At 47.2% G+C, this 20,030-nt stretch overlaps 1 protein-coding gene across 1 annotated transcript in view; it reads left to right on the top strand.

Annotated features, from left to right (window-relative positions):
- Positions 1 to 20,030, top strand: part of CRIM1 (cysteine rich transmembrane BMP regulator 1) — a 175,547-nt gene that overhangs the window by 91,551 nt on the left and 63,966 nt on the right. The window contains exon 5 of the mRNA XM_081100911.1: positions 12,392 to 12,513. Within this exon, the coding sequence (XP_080957037.1) occupies positions 12,392 to 12,513 (122 nt within the window). The remainder of the gene's footprint in view (positions 1 to 12,391; positions 12,514 to 20,030) is intronic.

Below are 20,030 nucleotides of genomic sequence, written 5' to 3'. Positions count from 1 at the left end.
TGTACTGTAGGCCCATATGCTTTTAATATCGTGTTAGGTGATTGAATTGCTTGTATAATACCTACTTAAATAGCCAGTGGAAATTGGCCCTAGAGATGCATTTTCACACGGACATGATCAAACCTTATAATTAATTATCATGTTCATCCATTCCCAGGACTTTGTCTCAGAGAAGATGGCACTTAATAATAGTGTTTGTTTCCTGTGTTTAACGCTCAGTCCGTTGGTAGGCAAATTTCTCTCATTCACTTCACTTTTTTGGTGGTTTCCTTTCATTTGGATAATTTATCCAGCTGCTTTTAAGGGGAAACGTAAAATTATACAATATGTAAAATATGCATTAGCATAGCACAGATCTAAACCATTTCTCTGACTCCTGACATGCTATCATGGTAGCGTTCTCTCAGTTTTTAAACACATGCGGGGGGAAAAGTTTGGAAATGTATTCGAAGCCCTTCTTTCTCAACTAAGAAAAGCACGTCTATTCTGTTGCCCTCTGTCACAGTAATTTTTGGCCCAAAAGAGCAAGTCATCTCATAACTAAAAAAGCCAGAGTCTATATTAAACTCCGATGTTTTTAAAACAAAATAGTTGTAGGAATTCCATGTTGTTATTGGACGTGTCCCCAGATGGAGGAAGCTATGCTTTCCTAGAAGTAGAGCCCTTGCCCGCTGGAGATGAACTGTCTCCCATGCAGAGACGTTAATCTGTCAGTAATTTGCTTCATATGTGGAAACCCTGTGCTTCCTTCCCACGCGCCTTAGGCCTGTGTTTCACCGTGAGGTTGACCAGTGTACAGTGTACAGTTTTCTTTTATACGGGTTTCAGTCCTGAAGCAAAGCTCAGGGCTCTCCCTCTGGCTTCATTGGCTTACAGTTTGGTCTGAATGGGCCTGGCCGTCACCAGAGCCTAAATACATGCCCTCTGACTGTCACTGAAAGACTCGACTGTGAATTCCATTACACTTGCGGGAAACTTGGAAAGCAGACTCCACCGCATGGATCGTGCGAACCCTGCCCAGCCCCACTGATGTTATCATCCTCATGGCGCAGGCCACCAGAACCACGGTGCCACACAGCTCTGCAAAAGTGTATTGGGAAGTTGTTTACATCACAGATAAGCAAACCTAAAATGTTAAAATCCTCCTTCTGGAAATGCCGACTGCACCCCCAAATTCCACAGCATGTGTTCCACTCTTCATTTGCATCTTTACGTTGGGTGGGAGTGACCAACTCCTCCTCGCTGTGTAGACACAGTTTGCAGAGGGCTTGGGGTTCTGTTCGCCCAGTAGATATGTAACCGTTTAACTGGGACCCTGGAGGTCGAGGCAGCTAGTTTCTCTTGGACTTCATGCTCCGTCAGTCCAGGGTAGCATACAGATGGCCGCCTTTTAAATGCTCTCTTCCTGACTTTGCCCTTGTTTGGAAAGGAAGGATGTTGTATCTCATGGCTCTTGTGATGACGTGATCAAGTGCTTTGATTTTCATAGCGAGACCAGGGTTTCTTGAGAATGTTCAGACACTTCCCTAAGACATTAGATTGAGTAGGTATTGATGGCAAGGATGCACCTTATATAGTGCCTAACACAGGTAAATAATATATGCTTTTAATTACATTTATAGACAATTCATCTGTGGCAAGTCCTACCATCAGTGGTTTTGGTGTGTTCAGGGAACACATTTTTGAGTATTTATCTTGTGCCAGGCATTGTACTACCTGTTGGGACTAAGATGTTGTCACCAGTGTGAAGGAGCTTGCAGTCTAAAGGGAAAGCGAACATGTATAAATCGCTAGTATTTAAACTGCTACATGCTTGAGAAGTAGAAGTGTGCAAAAAGGGAAAGTAAGCTCACAGAGCAAAGAGAGATTAATTCCCATTCGGAAAACTGTCAGTTTTGACTTTTGAACTGAATCTTTAAGCATGAGTCAGAGTTCGGCAGATGGAGAAAGAGGAAAGGGCATTCTAGGCTATTGGCGTCATTGCTTTTTAAACTTTTAATATGTTTTGCGACTTAAGACATTCTAATCCCACCTATCTTTATGATTCAAGGAGAATAAAATTCATGACAATTGTTTTCTCCTCAGATGACCTCCTCTTTGCAAGACTGCATCCCTTGTTTAAGATGTTTTCCATTAAAGATGCTTCTCCGTGTGATAGGCAGGCTCCCTTAGTAGCCATCCCTGGCCAACCTCTCTAGCCCGTTCCCTGCAAGCCCCTCTACAAGGTCCCCCAGTCCCCTTCCCAACATAATGTGCTCCTGGTGGGCTGAACTGTTTGCTCCAATCTAGACACACTGCAGTCTTGCTTGTTTCTGTACATTTGAGTAGGTTTTCCCCTCTTCCGGGGAATGTCCTCCTCCACGCCTCCCCACTTGATGGACACTTCGCAGTCTGTGCCCCTCACACTGCTGTGCACGGGGCCACACAGCATCAGCTGTTTATCTTTGGCCTCTGGTCAGAAAAAGCGTCCTGGAGAAGTGGTCCTTGGGGGTGAGTGGAGGTTTGCCATTGACGTGAGGAACTTCAGTGTTGAGGACGTAGGACAGCTACTGCTGGGCGTGCTTCTCCCCAGCAGCCCTCGGCAGCACAGAGGAGGCGGTCATTGGTTTGAATCGCAGTTTGCAATTGGCAGCCTTGGGACTGAATTTGATTGCGCCCCCCCCCCCAACATGTTTTCCTTTTGCCTATTTATTTGGGGCGGGGGGCATCTTTAGATTACTCATCAACACTGAAAAACTGGGAGGCTTCGCGTGAAAATCTGGCTTCTCTGGAGCATTTGGAAGGTATAGCAACACCGCCCATCTAGTTCCTATGTGGAAGGAGTAGTGATGCCCCCTCGGACAGGGACCCTCTTGAGTCGCCTGGAGTAGCTCTGTGCTCCAGGACTCCTGCCCAGCTCCTGCAGACTTCAGGTTTGCCATCTCCGGGCTTAACTAATTTGGGGTTGGGGGTCAAGGGGCCAGATGCAAACGCAGGTTAAAGGGGCAGGACGTTTAAAGGCATCATGAGGAAGGTGGTTCAGTTAAGCCCCAGGGGGTTGGGGCTGTCTCATTAAGGAGGTACACTCCGGACCAGGCCCAGGCTGAGGAGAAAGGGAAGGATCTGGGGAGGAGAGGTGCCGGTGCCGTGAGGGTGATGAGTCAGTGCGGGGGAGCACACGGGTGAGAGAACTGGGTGAGCCATGTGATCAGCGAGCAGGATGTTCCACTTGAGAGAGTTCAGAGCGTGTGGCCATCGGAGTGAGCGGCTGAAGGGGAGCGGGAGCCAGAGTCACTGGATTCCAAAAACCGGGTGAGGTCAGGGTGATGAAAATGCCTTTCCCACATAGACATGAAGCCGTCCAGCTTATAATTACATGAAATAGCTAGCAGGCGTTGAGTACTTCTGTGTCCGAGGTGCTTTGCACGTATCCGTTTATTTCATCTACATAGCAGTCCTATGACATATTTTCATGGTCTTGGCTTTTACATATGGTACAGTTGAGGCTTAGGGAGAGGATGTGACTTGCCCGAGGCCATATGGCTCCTAAGTGGCCAGAGCTCAAGTCTAAGGCTGATGTGAGAGTGCTATCTCTGGACTCTCCCCCCTCCCCCCCATAGGCAATGGGTAAGAGACAACACCTCCAAGAGAGGGCTTGGCTGAGAGGAGAGCAACCACGTGGGGCTGCTAGCCAGAGGCCAGCCTGGAGAATGCCCACCTCCCATCTGCCCAGGTGAACAAGTAAGGGGGAGGGGGGCAGTTTGCGGTCTCCCTGGAGGCGCTGCAAGGAAACAGCGTTTTCAGGTGAACAAGAGGATGAGTAGGAGAGGGCTGAGTGGTGCCCTGTGTGGTGGTGTTCAGGTGTTGAGAGGTGGTCCCCACAGGAAAGGTGGGGAAGGCAGAGGAGGCGGCGTGGTAGGGCGAGTCCCGGGAGCAGAGCAGGACTCTGGGATGCACCTTCCCTCGGGGACACGGGCTTAAAGGCAGCTGTTTCAGCCCTGCTCGGCCCACCAGGCTCTGGAGGAGCGTTAGCAGCCCAGGCAGCAGCGCTTCGCTCAGGTTTTCAAATAGACGCGTTGTCCTGACGTCATGGTGGTGGTCTTCACCGGCCCCGGGAAAGGGGTGGGATAGTCCACATCTCACTGTTCCCCCGTTTGTGATTGTGTGTTCAGCGCCTCCCTGAAGGGAAGGCAGGGCCTGTGTGCCCCCGGCCGCCATGCAGCTTAGCGCCCTCCTGCATGTCCGCACTCAGCAAATGGGTGCTCACAAGCTAGCGAACCCCACATCCCAAGCATGCATTTCTCATTTCTCGTGCAGTCGGCAATCCTGGCTCCGAACAGAGAATGCCTTATGTTCCTCTATTAAAACTTACTCTCCACATCCAAACCCGCTCCTCCTCCTTCCCAGAGCACACTGTGTCCCTCCTTTTTCTGACTGGTTTTCCTGCGTCTCTCCCCTGTCCCCTCTCCACCCTCGCCACCACAGCCTAAGGAAGGAAAGGCTGAGAGCTCACTGCTGGGACTGGATCGTGAACAGGTTGTTGGCTGAATGGAGTGGGGTTCAGGAAGCCTGCCGGGTCCCAGGTGTCCCGTGTTCCTCTCCACGGGGCCCTGGGGGTCCTCTCAGCCGTGTTTCTGTGCCTCTGGTTTTCCTGCCACCAGCTCTCTTCCCCAGCCGGTCGCATCCAGGCGGCAGGGCAGTGTGTGTCATCGCTTTCTCGTTGCCACACCCACTACCATGGTGCGTGGTTCTAGAAGATAATTTTATAAATCCTACAGGAACCATGTGGGCTTGCAACTTCCATTTTCCTACAGTTTCTACCACTTTTGCTTTTAACTTAGCATAAGTTTCCTGCGCCACATCCTAGCCTGGAGAGGGGAGCCGTAATCACCGACTCCTTGACACAGCCAGGAAGAGGAGAGCGTTATTATTATTACTAATGCCAGGAAACACAAAGGAACACTTTACCTAAAAGGTGTCCCCAAATTCACACAAGAAGTAGTTTTGATAGAAAACACAGGTTTATAATAAAAAACTTTAAATTTTTTATTGATTCATAAAGTATACAGTATAGGGTTATGTATGGAATAGCATATCGGGTAAATGGCCTCCACGGCTTTGCTGGCACATATGCACTCTTTTGTTATTGCCTGAGCAGCCGCATTTTTGAAGAAGAATGGTCCGATGATGCCTCCAGCCCAAAATCCACACCAAACAGTGACACGTTGTGGATACATTTGTTTCTCAACAATCACTCGTGGATTTTTTGAACCCCAAATGCGACAATTTTGTCAATTAACCAAGCCATCAAGATGAAAATGAGCCTCATCAAAATTCAGCCACATTTATGCAAAACGGTCACGGAAAATTTCAACAAAAGAGTGCGTATGTGCCAGCAAAGCCGTGGAGGCCATTTACCCGATATGCTATTCCATACATAACCCTATACTGTATACTTTATGAATCAATAAAAAATTAAAAAATTTTCATTATAAACCTGTGTTTTCTATCAAAATTACTTCTTGCGTGAATTTTGGGACACCCTTTAATAGCCTCAATTTATACCTCCCCTGTAGTGGAGCACATCCTCCGATTGCACCCCCCTCCCCTGCTTCCCAGGAAAAAAATATAACATCACCCAAAAATGCAGAGTGGTTTTGCTGTTGACTGAAAGGAAAGTGAAGAACGCACCATTTCTGAGTGGGTGAAATGAGAGATCATCTAGGAATTAGCTTGAGCAAAGGGGGAGGAGGAGGTTTGTGACTTAGTAGTAAATCTCTCCTGGGGAGACATGAGAAAAAGTATAACCCAAAGAAACCTCCGTGGGGAGGAATACAGTTTTCCATATGGTAGTTGGACCCTTGGGCGGGAAACCCATTCTTTTGGGATGTTTTCTTTGCAGCCTCTTTTTTAAAACATATACATTCCTGAAAGAGTTAATAAATGTAATTAGTAGAGAGAGAGAGAGAGAACATCAGATTTAAGTAAAGTTGGAGCTACTTTTTACAGAATAGGAATGTTCTATGTGTCAGTGTACTTTCCGTTCCTGATAGTTATTTCATTAATACACCGTGTGGAATCCTAGTAGTATAAGTACTTTGCCCTTTTAATTCTGTGTTTATCCTTGTTTCCTGACGAGAAGGAGACCTAACCTCCCACATATGAAGAGTGGTTTTGATTTATGGGCACTGGTTCTCCCTTCTGAAGGGCTCAGGCACTCAGTTCAGACATGGGATGAAGCCAGTGTTGGGAGGCATCGTTTACAGAGGACCTCACAGGGTCATTTTTTTCTCCAGATATGGGCAGGGATTTGGATGTGCTTGGGGAACGTGAGGAGTCTGATGGTTTGCTGCTTCCAGATTTTCTCCTTTACCCAAGGAGTTAACTGTAGGGGATGTTAGAGTAACATTTTACTATCAGCTCTGCATGGCGCCCCCCACGAGGGCACATTCCAGGGTGCCCCTGTGCTTTGCTGAATGGCATGGGAGTAGCAAAGAGGACTCCTCTGCCCCACAGCCCTTTCTGGCAGTTCCCTATAGTTTAGTATCCTCCACGGTTTCTCTCGTCCTTCTGGCAAAACAAACTATTGATTCTTCTGCTTAGTAATGAAGCCCTAACTTGGTTAGGTAAGACAGCCTAGCGATACGAGACAGTATGTGGGGCATATTGCTGCTTCTCCTGCATAGCTCGGTCTTCTTTCATAGGAAAGGAGAAAGAACAGTGGATGTCTAAGTGTGTAAGTATACTTTCCCGCCCCCCTACCCCCCCCCCCCCCAAAAAAAAGAAAAGAAAAGACCAAGAAAGCTTCAAGAGAAGGCCCGTCCTGAGCTGGGTGTGAAGGCTGAGGTTCTTGCTGCCAGGAAGAGACCAGCATGGGGCATGAGGCTGTGGTCTGCTCCAGGTACGGGGTGCAGGCAGTAAGTAGGCATGGATGGGCCAGAATCAGACCGTGGCAGTGATGGGAATGGGGTTGGCAATAAGAGAACCGTGGGATTTTATAGTTAGAAGAAAGCTCATTGTGGACCAACCATCTCGTTTTATGGCTGAGAACACGGAGCATCCCAGAGTTTAAGTGGCTTGCTAGTAGTCACCCCTGTTCTGTGGGGGGGTGATTGTGCTGGATAGTAAATTAAGTTGTTCTTTTCTTTACTGCGCCTGACTCACAGGAAGGAGTCTTTATTGTAAATGATCGAGAGCAAATGCTCCAAATCCTCATTCTCATTAAGATGTTCAAACTACTTGACCTTGGCTTTTCCCAGTGGAAAGTGCAAATTCAGCTATGGTGACCGAGAGCCTGCACCGGCAGGAGTCAGTTCTCAGAAAGTTGGTCCTAGATTCCAGTGGGATCCCCTGGAGAGCTTGTTATACAGGCAAATTCTGGAGCCCCGGCCCCCACTTGCAGAAGAACAGTCTTTGTGTTTAGCACTCTGCTGTCCGCATTCCAGACCAATTCCATAGTCTTTCCCTCCACACACTGATGTTGTACTTATCAGCTTGCCATCTAAAACTGATAAAAATAAAAACTGTAAAACCAATGCATGGTCTAATCTCTGACTTATTAGCCATGAAAAAATATTCATTCCAGATTATTGTTTGGACGCCTGGATCATTCGATGTTTTCCTTTACATGACAAAGACTTGTCCCCGGCGCTAAGGGAATTCACAGGAGAAAAAGTAGGACTTTGATTTTGTGGGATGAGCAGGTACACTCCAAGAGTTCAGTACCCCTGGGTACTTCTGAAGGTCAGAGGAGGGAAAGTTAAGCCTGGCTGCTCCTTGATCAGAGATGGCCTTGTAGAGTAGGGGGGTCTTAAGTTGTGTGGAATTCACCAGGGGCGAAGAAGAGGCGGGGATTTTAGGCGTGTGGACATCTGAGCTGTGGCACAGGGTGATACGGGGCAGGGGAGGGTAGATGGAGTGAATGGCATGTTGCCATTGTTGTTCAGCTGCAGGGCATAAGGAGGAACCAGTGGAACCCGAAGCTGAGAGATAAGGAGAGGCTGGACTAGAAGCCCCTTGTAAGCTGTGCCAGGACCCTGGCCTCTGGCCTGCCTGGGACTCTGTGCAGACCAGGGAGCAACCAACATGAAGCATAAGTGTGCACTGCCTCTCAGAGCCTCCTAAGGAAGGGAGTGCCCTCTAGGGGCCGAGATGATGTCTGAATGCTGCTCATCATTGTTCTTGGGCACTCAGATGCCCAGTGAGCTGAATCCATGACCTGTTTGAGGGAGGAAAAAGACAGCTTAACCAATCCACCTGGCTGCAGCTGTGATTACATTATGCAAACATTGATATGCTACCTTGATTGGTCATTATCTTAATACTGAGGTTAATGTTAGAGGCTTGATTTTTCTGGCAGATTGCAGATACAGGTTCCTTCTTGTTTAAAAGGCTTCAGCACATCTATTGTATGAGTCTATTTATAGGAACTGCCCAGAATCGGCCAACCCATAGAGACAGAACATAGATCAGTAGGTGCCAGGGGCTGGTGAGGCTGAGTGGAGAGTTCAGGGTTTCTTCTCGAGGTGATGGAAATGGTCTGAAATTAGGTAGCGATGATAGTTGCCCAACCCTGTGAACATAATCCACCGAATTACACACTTTTAAAAGGGGTGAATTTTATGCTATGTGAGTTTCATCTCAAAGCTGTTATTTAAATTTTTATTTATTTATAATTTGTTTGAGCTCTCAGCACTTCTGCTTCAAGGTATCATGCTGGTGTCCTTTTATTTTTTTTACAGTATAGAAATCTCACTGCTTTCCTCCTCACTTTCTTTCATTTAGTTAATATTGTCCCCCTTTTACTCATCTCCTGTTCTGTTTCATCATTAAAAAGTATTTCTTTAATGAATCTACATGGTAGATCCAAAGAGAGCTTGTGGGAAGACGAATTATGTGAGTCACCACAAAACAGTGGGAGGAGGGCCTTGAAAAAGTATGGAGTTCTTTGAGGCTGGCCTAGAAAGACAGATGGGCTCTAGATAGACAGCTGGAGGGAAGGGGGTGGTGGTGGTGGACTGGGTAGGCAGTGCAGCCTGGGCTGGTTTGGAGAATAAAAGTGTGGCTGTAGCATAAGGAAAATGAAGACATATACCAGGAGAGAGAGAGATTGGGGAAAATGGTATGTGGGCCTGAGGGTGTTGAATGCAAGGCTGAGAAGTTGACCAATCAAGTGAGGAGTAATTGAAGATTTTAGACTACAAAGTATAGGCGCGCTGAGCCGTAGGATGGATATGGCATAGTTTTGGGAAAGGAGAGATTTGGGTGAGTGGGGACCAAGTTAGAGCCTAGACATTGAGGGAGGGAGGGTTTCAAACGTGAAGGATAAGGGGTGACATCAATTTAATAAGTGTCTCTTCCTCAAGTTGGTCTGCTGTCCCTCCCACTAATCCACGTTTTCTCCATCCTCTTGCTTGCTCTTTATTCAGGCATTGGGATAAAAGGTAGGAGGAAGATTGCGTGGAGGAGGGGAGGGTGGTGCAAAAAAAAAAAAAAAAGAATAAAACTGAAGAAAAAAGGTGGTGAGGACAAGGTATAGTTTGCATGCTCCAGTTCTGTAATTCAGCGTTTCCTTTTCATGACTTGCTGGAAAAAATCTAGTCTCTTTTAGTGGAAAAACAGGACAGGAGGTCGTCTTCACTTTGAGGCCACTGGGTGGTCTGTGCCTCCCTAGCCTCATCAGGAAAAGGGAAGCTGCCTACCTCCCGTGCCGGTAAACCAGAGACTCTGGGATAATTTTATTAAAGCCTTTTAAAGAATACATTGGACTCCCCTAATTTGTAGACATAATAAATTTCCTTGGCAGATAAGGGTCCTGGTGACGTCCCCCATTTGTTATCTGACAGAGTGAGCGTAGACAAAAGGTAACTCATGGCCGCTGCATTCTGCTGAACTATGTGAAATTGCTATTCAGCTATTTTTCAACCTGCAAAAAACTGGCTGTTCCATAACGTTTCAACCCCAGAGCTAGTTGCTTGATAGTTATCTGCCATGAGCCCAGACTTTCACCTTTTCTCAAGAATTTTTTTTCTATATTAAGGGGCTAATGATCGTTAACATCTGCAAAGTCTCAAGTTCGGGGGAAGCTGTGAGAAGTCTAAAGAAGGCAACAGGTAGGGAGAGCTTGCCAAGGGAGATGCAGAGAAGGGGATGGTGCCCAGAGGAGGCCAGCAAGCAGAAGCCAGGACATGGAGTCCTTGGACCTTTCACATGCAGTCACTCTGGCTTAGAAGTGAAACTTCAGCAAAAGGGTTCCCTTTTCTCAGTGGCTTCGAGGGCAGTTTTGTACAGCGTCAGGTCTTCTGAAACATGCTAGCGACACCCGGACAGCCGAGGCGAGTCTCTAGGAAAACAAGAGATACTTGAATGTTGGGACCTGGATCAGATGTTAAAGGGCAAAGAGAAGACGCAGAGCCACTTAGTCATGGTTCTCAGGTTGGTGCGATTTCCGACAGCCTAGCAGAGAGCCAGGCACATAAGGGCACATACTGTTCAGGAGGAAGGTCACTGAGGGGTTGAAGGGCAACAGGTGAAGACACATTTTTTGGTTGCTTGTATGCTCTTTGGAGTTTAAATTAGAATGATTAGGCGAGAATGAGAATCCCAGCTGTCCTTGCAGGAATCTTTCATTGTAATCACATCCAGATAGTGGGACCTGGGTGGGGCCTCCCAATGATTACAAGTTCTGTCATCATTTTAATGTAAACAGTTTATTGCTACTGGACTGTTGCAGTGCTATGGTTATGTGCTTAATGCTGCAGGGGCTGGGCGGTTAAAAATGAAAGATGAAAGGATAACCCTACTGGGGACTAAAAGCCCAGTTCGTATCGACTCGGTCCTGTAGGTGATTGTCCTGTAGGAAGACAGATTATACTTCGAGAGCTCCCAGCTCCACTCACAGAAAACAGGCAGACGTTTATTGTAAACCGTAAGCAGAAATACCATTGAGCAAAACCTTAATTGTCTAACACCTGCTTCTCCCAGAAATCCAGTGTAGCCGTCACCCCCACGGAAGAAGCCTGAGAGGCCGGCCCTGGTCTTCCACACCTTCCCAGCGGCTTTCATGGTCTTTGGTGCGGATTTTAACTTCCATTTGTTTCCTTTTAGTTCTGCAGTTCACTAGAAAGGCAGTTAAACCTCTGGACCTGATAGTGAGGTTCTCGCGGACTCCAGGAATATTTTAATTTACTAGAGATCCGAAGAACGATAGATGAGCAAAGTAGTCACTTACCTAAGAAGGGGGTCAACCAGAGTTCATGAATGCGCCCATAGTCCCTCCCTGCTGGCAGCCTTACCTTCTCCTCTCGCCCCCACCGTACTTAAACACCCACACACTTCCTGGAAGGTGTCTTCTCTGAGGAGATCTTCCTTTCACTTCCCTTTACCTGGGAACCCCCTTCATCATTCTCTCCATCCTCTGACCACACTTCCGCCCCCGGAGATCCCAGGGCCGAGATCCCAGGGCCGGGCTCCCTGCTCCTCCCCCGTATCACATTCGCATCCTGACACCCTGCTGCTGTGCGCTTCTCCTTCCTGCCTCCTGTTTCATTCTCTCAGACCAGCAGGTGGTGGACCACAGGGCTTTCTCCTCTGATTTTTACCTGCCGCTGTTTTCCTGTGTATAGGCCAGTCTCACAGCAAGCGTTGAAGTTTGGGTGTGAGCCCGCAGAGCTAGCTTCAGGCCCTCGAGCGCCTCATTCGTGCAAGTAGTGAGAAAGGCACACACAGCACAGAAGACCCCAGATTAAGACTGTCCTCTTCCAAATAGCGTTGCAAAGCCCACTTACAGAAGCTCAGGCCCTTCATATACAAAGAGCTTTTGAGCCTCCAGTGAAGGTCTGCTTCCTCTGTTAGACACAATTACAAATTAACTAGGGTGGAGAGGGTGCTACTGGACACACAGAAGAAGAAAAAAGACAAGAAAAAAGACTGGAAAGCCAATAACTTAATAGTTGAAAGGAGGGCCAGAAAAATCTCTGGAAAATACCTACAGGTCAGCAACAGAGCAGCAGCATGGCACTGGGGAGCCCAGCTCTGCGGTGACCGAGGGCCTCGGTGATTTCTGGGGTAACACAATGCATGCCCATAACAATGGCCCTGAGTCCTCAGCAAGATGATGTGCTCAATGCTGGTCTAGTTAAAGAAGAAATGAAGTCATGCATTTATTTAGGAATATTTCTGTCAAAATGGTAAACATTTAAAACCTGGGTGTATGTTATGTAGATGAGTCTTAGTTCTCTGGAATGCAAATTATGTTGGAGCCCCTCCTACCTCCCCCCCCTCCCCAGTGACACCAGATACACAGGAACAGGGTCATCCCGTGGAGTTCCCTGGCCGCAGCCACTTTGTGGTCTCCCGACTTCTGTGTTGTTGTTTATTCATGGGGTTTTCCTTCCCTTTTCTTTGGTTTCAGATGCGAGTGTCTCTCTGGCTTATGTGGTTTCCCCGTGTGTGAGGTGGGATCCGTTCCCCGCATAGTCTCCCGTGGCGATGGGACTCCTGGAAAGTGCTGTGATGTCTTTGAATGTGTTAATGGTACGTGGGGTCTCTTGTTCTCGGAGCGTGGACATTGGTGCTGGAGGAGGAGGGAGGGTTCCATCCAGCCGGTTCTGCCTTTTTTATATATGGCAGGGGATATACACAGGGACTCGATGACAGACACTCCCTCCCAAAGGAGGCTTGGTTATGGTCCCAGCGAGCGGTAAGGGACCCATCAGAAAGAGAATTTTGGAAATGTAATAGCACATTGCATGGAGCTGTCATATTCTGCAGTTTCAGGAGCATGGCAATTTTAGGATTTAAAAAAAAAGAAGAAGATGATCATAGAACCTGTGATCATATTGCTCCTGTCATCCTCCCCTCATCACATGGCTGCCAGGAAGCAGTGGATGGAACTGACACCCCAGGGGAGCTGCCGCAGGTTGAAACAGAAAAGACATTGTTCCCCCAGGCTCACATTTTTCTGCTAGAGAGGACATCTCTGACCGGGGCTTGGTCACTGGCATTGGCCTGCTTTCAGTTCGCGTCCTGTGGCCCAGAAGTAGGATTCTCCAGTCACAGGATTCCTTCAAATAGAATCCACCTCTCCCTTTCACCTTGCGTGAGAGGGTTCTGTGTTTGGGGACAGGGCGTTCATTGAATTTAGATGCTGGAAAAAAGGGGAACCTAACCCAGGCCCCTCCGTCAGGATTTTCAGAAGAAACACAGAGTGAAACTCAACTGACATGTCAATAATCGTAGCGCATTGCTTCATCAGTACCTAGACTCAACAAGGAAAATGAAGATGGACTGGGACACATGCAACAAAATTGCACATACTGAAACATACCAACGTCTGCCCATAAGAAGTCAGCTCAGAAGATTGTCCGCCTTCCTCCCAAGCCTCCCCTCCCCCACAAGAAAGGTTTTAGGACAGTTGAGTCCTGTTCCCTTGCGCCCTGTAGTGTTTTAGTCCAGTGGTCACATGTTGTTTTGTTTAGCTTTGAAGAAATACTTGCAAGATGGCTTTGTGGTTAAGAGAGAACAAATGACCTCAGTTTCCACATCTGTAAAATGGAATGAATGACCGTAAATGGAGGTTTTACATGTGAAGCACTTGGAATTGTCCCTCAAGAGCAAGCAGTATTATTATTTTGTATTCCCACCTCCTATTCACATCCACAGACACTGTCCTGGACATTCCAGGGAGTAGAGAAGGTGAGGTGAGCTTCCTGACCTAAAGACCTCCATCCCTCTCTTCTCGATGCTTCTCCATAGCCACGCAGCCATGCAGCCAGGAGTGGTGTCTGCTAAACACCAGCAAATGGCCCAGCAGACTCGTTTGCTCTGGTGCCACTGCGGTTTGATGGATTGTAGGTGCTTTTCTGTGAATATTTAACTCATACTATTTGAGATGGAAATAGTAGCTCCTGACCCTGGGCTCCCAGCATCTCAGATGTGCTCACCACCCTGCAAGTGTGGGTCCGTCTCACTCTGGAACCCAAGCTGCCAGAGGCCGGCAGTCTGTCCTTGCAGTCTGTCCTCGCATCTGGGCTGTGAGCACACCGTCTGCCTCACACAGGGCACCCAGGTTTAGTTGGGTGAGTGATCTGACTCAGACCATCTTGGTTCCCTCTACAGGGGAGCTGTTTTAATGCCAGCCCACGGAGGGGTTCGTTTGGGGGGGTCCTCCATCTTCTGCCCTACACTTGAAGCTTAAGTCATTTGTCCTCTGGAAGTACCAGCTCTGGTACACAGTTTGCTGTTGTGGCCCCTGGATGGCCTTGCTTCTTTCCTTGCTTCTTGGGTGTAGGAACCCAAGCCTCATGCCTTTCTTCTCCAGATGTGGACCTTACATCTCGCTCCGATATGATATGACTCGGACAGCTAGTGACCACACCCCCACCTCAGCGGCCTGGGCTCATCTCTAGGACCTGCCCTGTGTGGAGCCTCACTTTTTATAGGGCTCTGAGTTCAGGAACAGGCCGTGCCATCTGCCAGGAGACGATGTTGAGACGACAAAGCACAGTCACAGTGTTTCCAGGGCGCCTCTTTCTTTCCTTCATAAGCTTGGTGGCTGATCTTCGTCTCTCTCTTGTCCTGCTATCGGTGTCGCTGTTGCTCTGTTAATCATTCATTTGTAGATGAGAGTAGAAACTATAATACTGTGAAGATTTATCATCCTGCTGAATATTGTTTAAGGACATTCTGTCTCAAAATCCGTCTTTGACTTCTTTAGGCATATATAAGCACATTACGCACACCTGCCTTGCACACACACAACATACACACGTAAACACACATACTTGTATGTGTGTGGATGTTTATTTGCCACCTAGTGCCCCCGGAAACTCTTACTGTTGTCATAAGTTTACCATCAAAGGATATTGCATATCAGAGATTCGTTATCACCTAGCAAAGCAGAAGTCTAGTGTGTGTGTGTGTGTGTGTGTGTGTGTGTGTGTGTGTGTAAAGCCTTGTTTATACACAAAGGATTTGAGGCAACTTTACAGTGAGAATAGGTACAATAATGTGGTAAAATATGAGTGAAAAAAGAGATTCGGAACCACAGGTTAGTACATAACGGTTGAAAGTGAAAGGCAAAAAGAAAGGGCCCACAAGTAAGCAGACCATGAGCCTCCACCTGTCCAGCTGCTGGAGTTCAACGTCAGGCAGGCTCCCGACCTCCCGGCCGCCGCAGTGAGAAGGGAGACGGAGTCAGGCCCACGGGGCAGGGCCACACTCTCCTCACATGGAAACTGGAGAAGATGCCGTCGGTGTTGTGCTCTGTGGCTCTAACACCAGTGCAGAAACCGGTTTCCTGTGGCTGCTCTTCTCAATGAAACACAAAAGCAAACTAGGAAAATGCAGCTCAGGGAAAGCAGTTCTAGGAGATCATTTGGACACACAGCTGGAACCTAGATGCCTGTGGCATGGTCTCTCCATTTGGAGATTCCCCCAGCACGGAGGAGTAGATGTGGGACAAGCCCAGCTCCGAGGGCGGCGGGTGACTTACTGTAGCAAACACACATGCAGAAACGGAGGTTACAGGGCTGTGCTCCGTTCCCGAGCTGCCCTCCAGATGACCCACATGCTTACCTTATTTTGTGTGTGTGAAAACACAAGATGACAAAATGGTCACAGAGAAGTCAAGAACTCCTAAGCTTCGAAAACGTTTGCCTGGACGAATAGAGGGACAGAACATCCTCTGTAAACATCACCTCCCTTTGCGGTTTGGTTTGTTTTGGTTTGGTTTTGGCGGAAGGCCGGGAGGGTTGCCAGCCAGATAGTGACAGGTTGTGAATGCTATTCTCTGATGAGGGCCAAAGGCAGGACTCGCGGGGTGTTGGTGAACGAGTGCCCTGTTGTTTAGAAACCAAAGGAGCAGATGGGGTGCTTGAGCCGCTTTTGTGTAAACGTAGAAATCATCAAAATCATCACCTACAGGATGGTTTTCATAGCCGGGGTGGAGCAACCCCAGACATCCTTCAAAAACCGGTTCTGGGTCCGCTCCAGCCCACACACAAGCTTTCATCACCTGTCACCTGGCCGAGTGACGCCTTCCTCAGAGGGGTATGTGCTCTTGAGTCTGTCCCGGGGCACCAGTTGTCCCACCCTGGCCCATCCCTGTCGTCCCTGGGGGCATTAGGATTGGAAATCTCAGGGGTCCAGTGTGAAAATACCATTTGGTGCCTAAGATATGACCAGTGGTCCACTGTGCACGACAACAATCTAAATAAAACAGAACATTTTGGTTTGAGAGTCATAGCTAATCCCTGACTCTTCCGGCCTCAGAAATGACCACGTAAAACGGAGCCATCACAGGAGCACCTTACCCAGTCGGCGTGACCCGCCTGCAAAACTTTGGCCTAGAAAACTCAGACCTGAAGTCTGTTAATAAGAAAATTAGTGCAAAAACATCTCCTGAGAAACCATCGTCTGTATAGCAGTAATGCTCAGTAATGTCAGAGTCATGGGAAGCATACGGCATTTTGAGAGAACATAGTCCACCTCATGTGCATGCATTGAGTGCCCAGCCTGTTCCTGGGACCTTATCAAGCTAATGTTGCTTAAGAGTGATACAGTATTTAGCAGTCCTTTATAAGTATTGCTCCTTCTTCCCTATCCCAAAAGAGTATCTGCTTGGCGTACTCCAGCACACAAACTCCCTTCTCCCGTGGGGGGGAAGGGTTTTATCCGTGAACCCAGTCCCTGTGAGGGTGTGTTTGCTGTTGACCTGCAGGGACATGCTCAGCGGTTCCTCCTCTGTGAACACAGTGGTCCCACCTTTGGCCTGTGCTGTCCACCCACTTGGCTTCCTGGTCGGCTCCCCCCCAGGGAGCTGAGAGCAGAGGCGAGGAGAGCAGAGGCGAGGCACTAGCCGTGTTCTGCTGGGAGACTGAAGAGAAGCAGCAGCGCTCTACCCCTTTGGATTTATTCACTGCTGATACGGAGTTGTGCATTTCAGCCTCCCCTTCATTAAAATTATATCTCTCTCTCCCCAGCTGCCAATCAGCATGACTTGGCAGACAGTCCAGGTTATTGACAGTCAGTGCCACCAGGCTGGCTCTCCTTCCGGAGTTCTGGAATATATTAAAGAGGGAAGAGGGGATCTCGGAACTGGGAAACAACATTTAATTGGGCAGACACAGAACACGCAAAGTCGCTACAAAGACGCTTGGTATGCATCTCTGCACTGAAGAGGACAGATGACATAGCGAATTCCTTCTTCGCAGTGTTTTTTCTTCTCCGCAGCCATTTAAGTTGCCCTCTTGTAGAGGCTGTGATCGTCTCCATGTCTCCACGCTGGCTGAGTTCGCACCCTTCCCCGGCAGGTGAAGGAGGGACTGGCTGCTGCTCCTCAGAGGCCACAGCCAGCCTCTTGGGCATGCACTTTCCTGAAGAGCCTCTATCCATCCCTCAGCATCAAACAGGAATGTCATTATGCTGTGTGATTTGTTATTTTTTTATCCTAAGGAATTGACCGTGTTTTCTAGGCCGTGTTTTTGGAGACTATCCACGCCCCCAAATCCCCACTCCCTGGCTTTCTGGGCATTCGCTAGTGAAACCTGACTGCCCCAGACCGCACATCAGCCCACCCCCCTGCTTACGCTTTTGCACGCCTCACCGTACAAATAGCTTCACTGGAACCACTGTGTCTGTGTCCCTAGCCAGAATCTCCCCCCAACTTCAAATCTTACACCCAGGCTTGTGGCTTCACGTGGTAGATGCAGTTGATGGATGCAACTAGGTAATAACTAGTGATTGGCTGATGAACGTTTTTCTTCCGTTTGATGGGATGCTCAGCATTGTGTGGGAGTGTGGTACTTGGCCCCCGCCCACACCCCCAGCGTCCAGATTTCATTGTAAAAGCACCCCCTATTTTGGAACTTAAGGCCTCGCTGCCTAGTTCCTTCCTATCTCAGCCCAGATTTTGTGGCTAAATGTATAAAGATGAATTCTGAGCCAAGAGACGATTTCTTTTAGAATATCGTTAATCTTCTGAAAAAAGAAATATTACATCCAGCAAGCACTGGGGAAGAGGTAACACACATCACAACCTGTGTCAACATACACACACAGCTCAGCTCTGACTACTTAGGTGACTTTAGGCAAGTCACCTAATCGCTTTAGATTTCACTTTCCTTATTGCAGACATGGCTATTCATACTTGTTCTGTCTTCTCTACGGCATTGTTATAAATGAGAAAGTCATTGTCCTTAAGTACCATACAAATGTAAATATACTCCAAACGCAGTGAGAGTGTTTCGAGCATTCAAGGTGACGTATTAAGAAATGATGTTGGACAGATGAGCCCGTGGGAGATGTGTGTATCATAATCCGGTTTTTCTCACCTTATTAAGCAGGGCGTGTTAGCGCAGGAGACGTTCCTCAGCTTGGGAGGGTTTTTGTTGATCCAGATTTATTGAAACACGTAACATGCAATTCATTAAGTGAAGTTGTACAATTCTGTGGTTTTATTTTAAATGTGTTTACAGAATTGTGTAATCATCACAATCGATTTTGAAAACACTTCCGTCAGCCCATTTCCCCCGACGCTGGGGAATTCATTAGCAGTTCCTCCCTGCTTCCTCCCAAAGCCCCCAGCCCTAGCCAACTAGTAATCCATGTTTCTGGCTCTGTAGATGCTCCTCTTACAGGCATTTCACATAAATAGTTTATACAATAGTTCATTTGTGACTGACTGGCTTCTTTCACTTAATGTCTTCAAGGTTCATTCGTGTTCATAGCATGTGTCAGAACTGCGTTCTTTTCTATGGCCAAGAAATATTGCATGGTATAGATATAGACCGCATTTTGTTTATCTGTGCATCAGATGGTGGGCATGGAGGCTCTTTCCCTTTTTTTTGCTCTTGTGACTAATGCTGCTGTGAACATTTGCATGTTGGTATATGTTTTCATTTCTCCGGGGCACACACCTAGGGGTGGAGTTGCTGGGTTATATGGTAACTCTGTATTTAATATTTTGAGGAACTGCCACGCTGTCTTCCAGAACACCTGCCCCTTTACATGCTCACCAGCAGGTGGGAGAGTTCCAATTTTTCCACGTCCTCATCAGTACTTGCCATTATCGGTATGTTTTTTATTATAGCCAGTAAGCATACGCAGGGGTGTCTCACTGTGACTTTGACTCGTATTCCCTAATGATGTGACATTAAGCATCTTTTCATGTGCTTGTTGGCCATTTCTGTATCTTACTTGGAACAGCGTCTATACAAATGTTTGCTCATTTTTCAGTTTGGATTATTTTTGTATTGATGAGTTATAAGAGTGCTTCATGTATTTTGGATGCAGCTCCTTTATATGATTCACATATATTTTCTCCCATTTGTGGGTTACCTTTGTACTTTCTCGATGGTGTTTTTTGAAGCACAAAAGTTGATGAAATCCAGTTTAACTCTTTCTCTCTTTTGTTGCTTGTGTTTTTGGTGTCGTATCTAATAAACCATTGCCTACTCCAAAGTCACAAAGATTTACTCCTGTTTTCTTCTAAGAACTTTATAGTTGTGGCTGTGACAAGAAGATCATAGCTCTAATGATTCATCTTGAGTTAATTTTTTATGCGATGTGATTCATAGCGGTTCATTCTCATTTTTTCCCATGTGCATATCCATTGTCCCAGTACCATTTGTTGACAAGATAGTTCTTTCCCTCAATGAATTGTCTTAGCGCCCTTGTCAAAAGTCAGTAAGTGTAAGTAATTAATTCCAATGAACTGTAAGTCTGTTTTTTTGCCAGTACCGCACTAACTTGATTGCATTGTAGTAGGTCTTAAAATCAGAAAGTCTGAGTCCTCTAACTTTGTTGTTCTCTTCAATATTGTTTTGGCTATCCTGGGTCCCTTGCATTGTCATATGAATTTTAGGATTGGCTTCTACTTTCTGCAAAAGAACTAGTGTGTGTTCTGATAGGGATTGCATTGACTGTGTAGATCAGTTTCAGGAATATTATCATTTTAACAATAGTATCTTCCAATTCATGAACATGGGATATCTCTCCATTTGTTTAAACCTTCTTTCATTTCTTTAAACGATGTTTTATAGTTTTCAGAG

The sequence above is a fragment of the Myotis nattereri genome (assembly GCF_964212035.1).
Source record: "Myotis nattereri genome assembly, chromosome: 10".
Lineage (NCBI taxonomy): Eukaryota > Metazoa > Chordata > Mammalia > Chiroptera > Vespertilionidae > Myotis > Myotis nattereri.
This window is presented reverse-complemented; position numbering and strand designations above follow the sequence as displayed.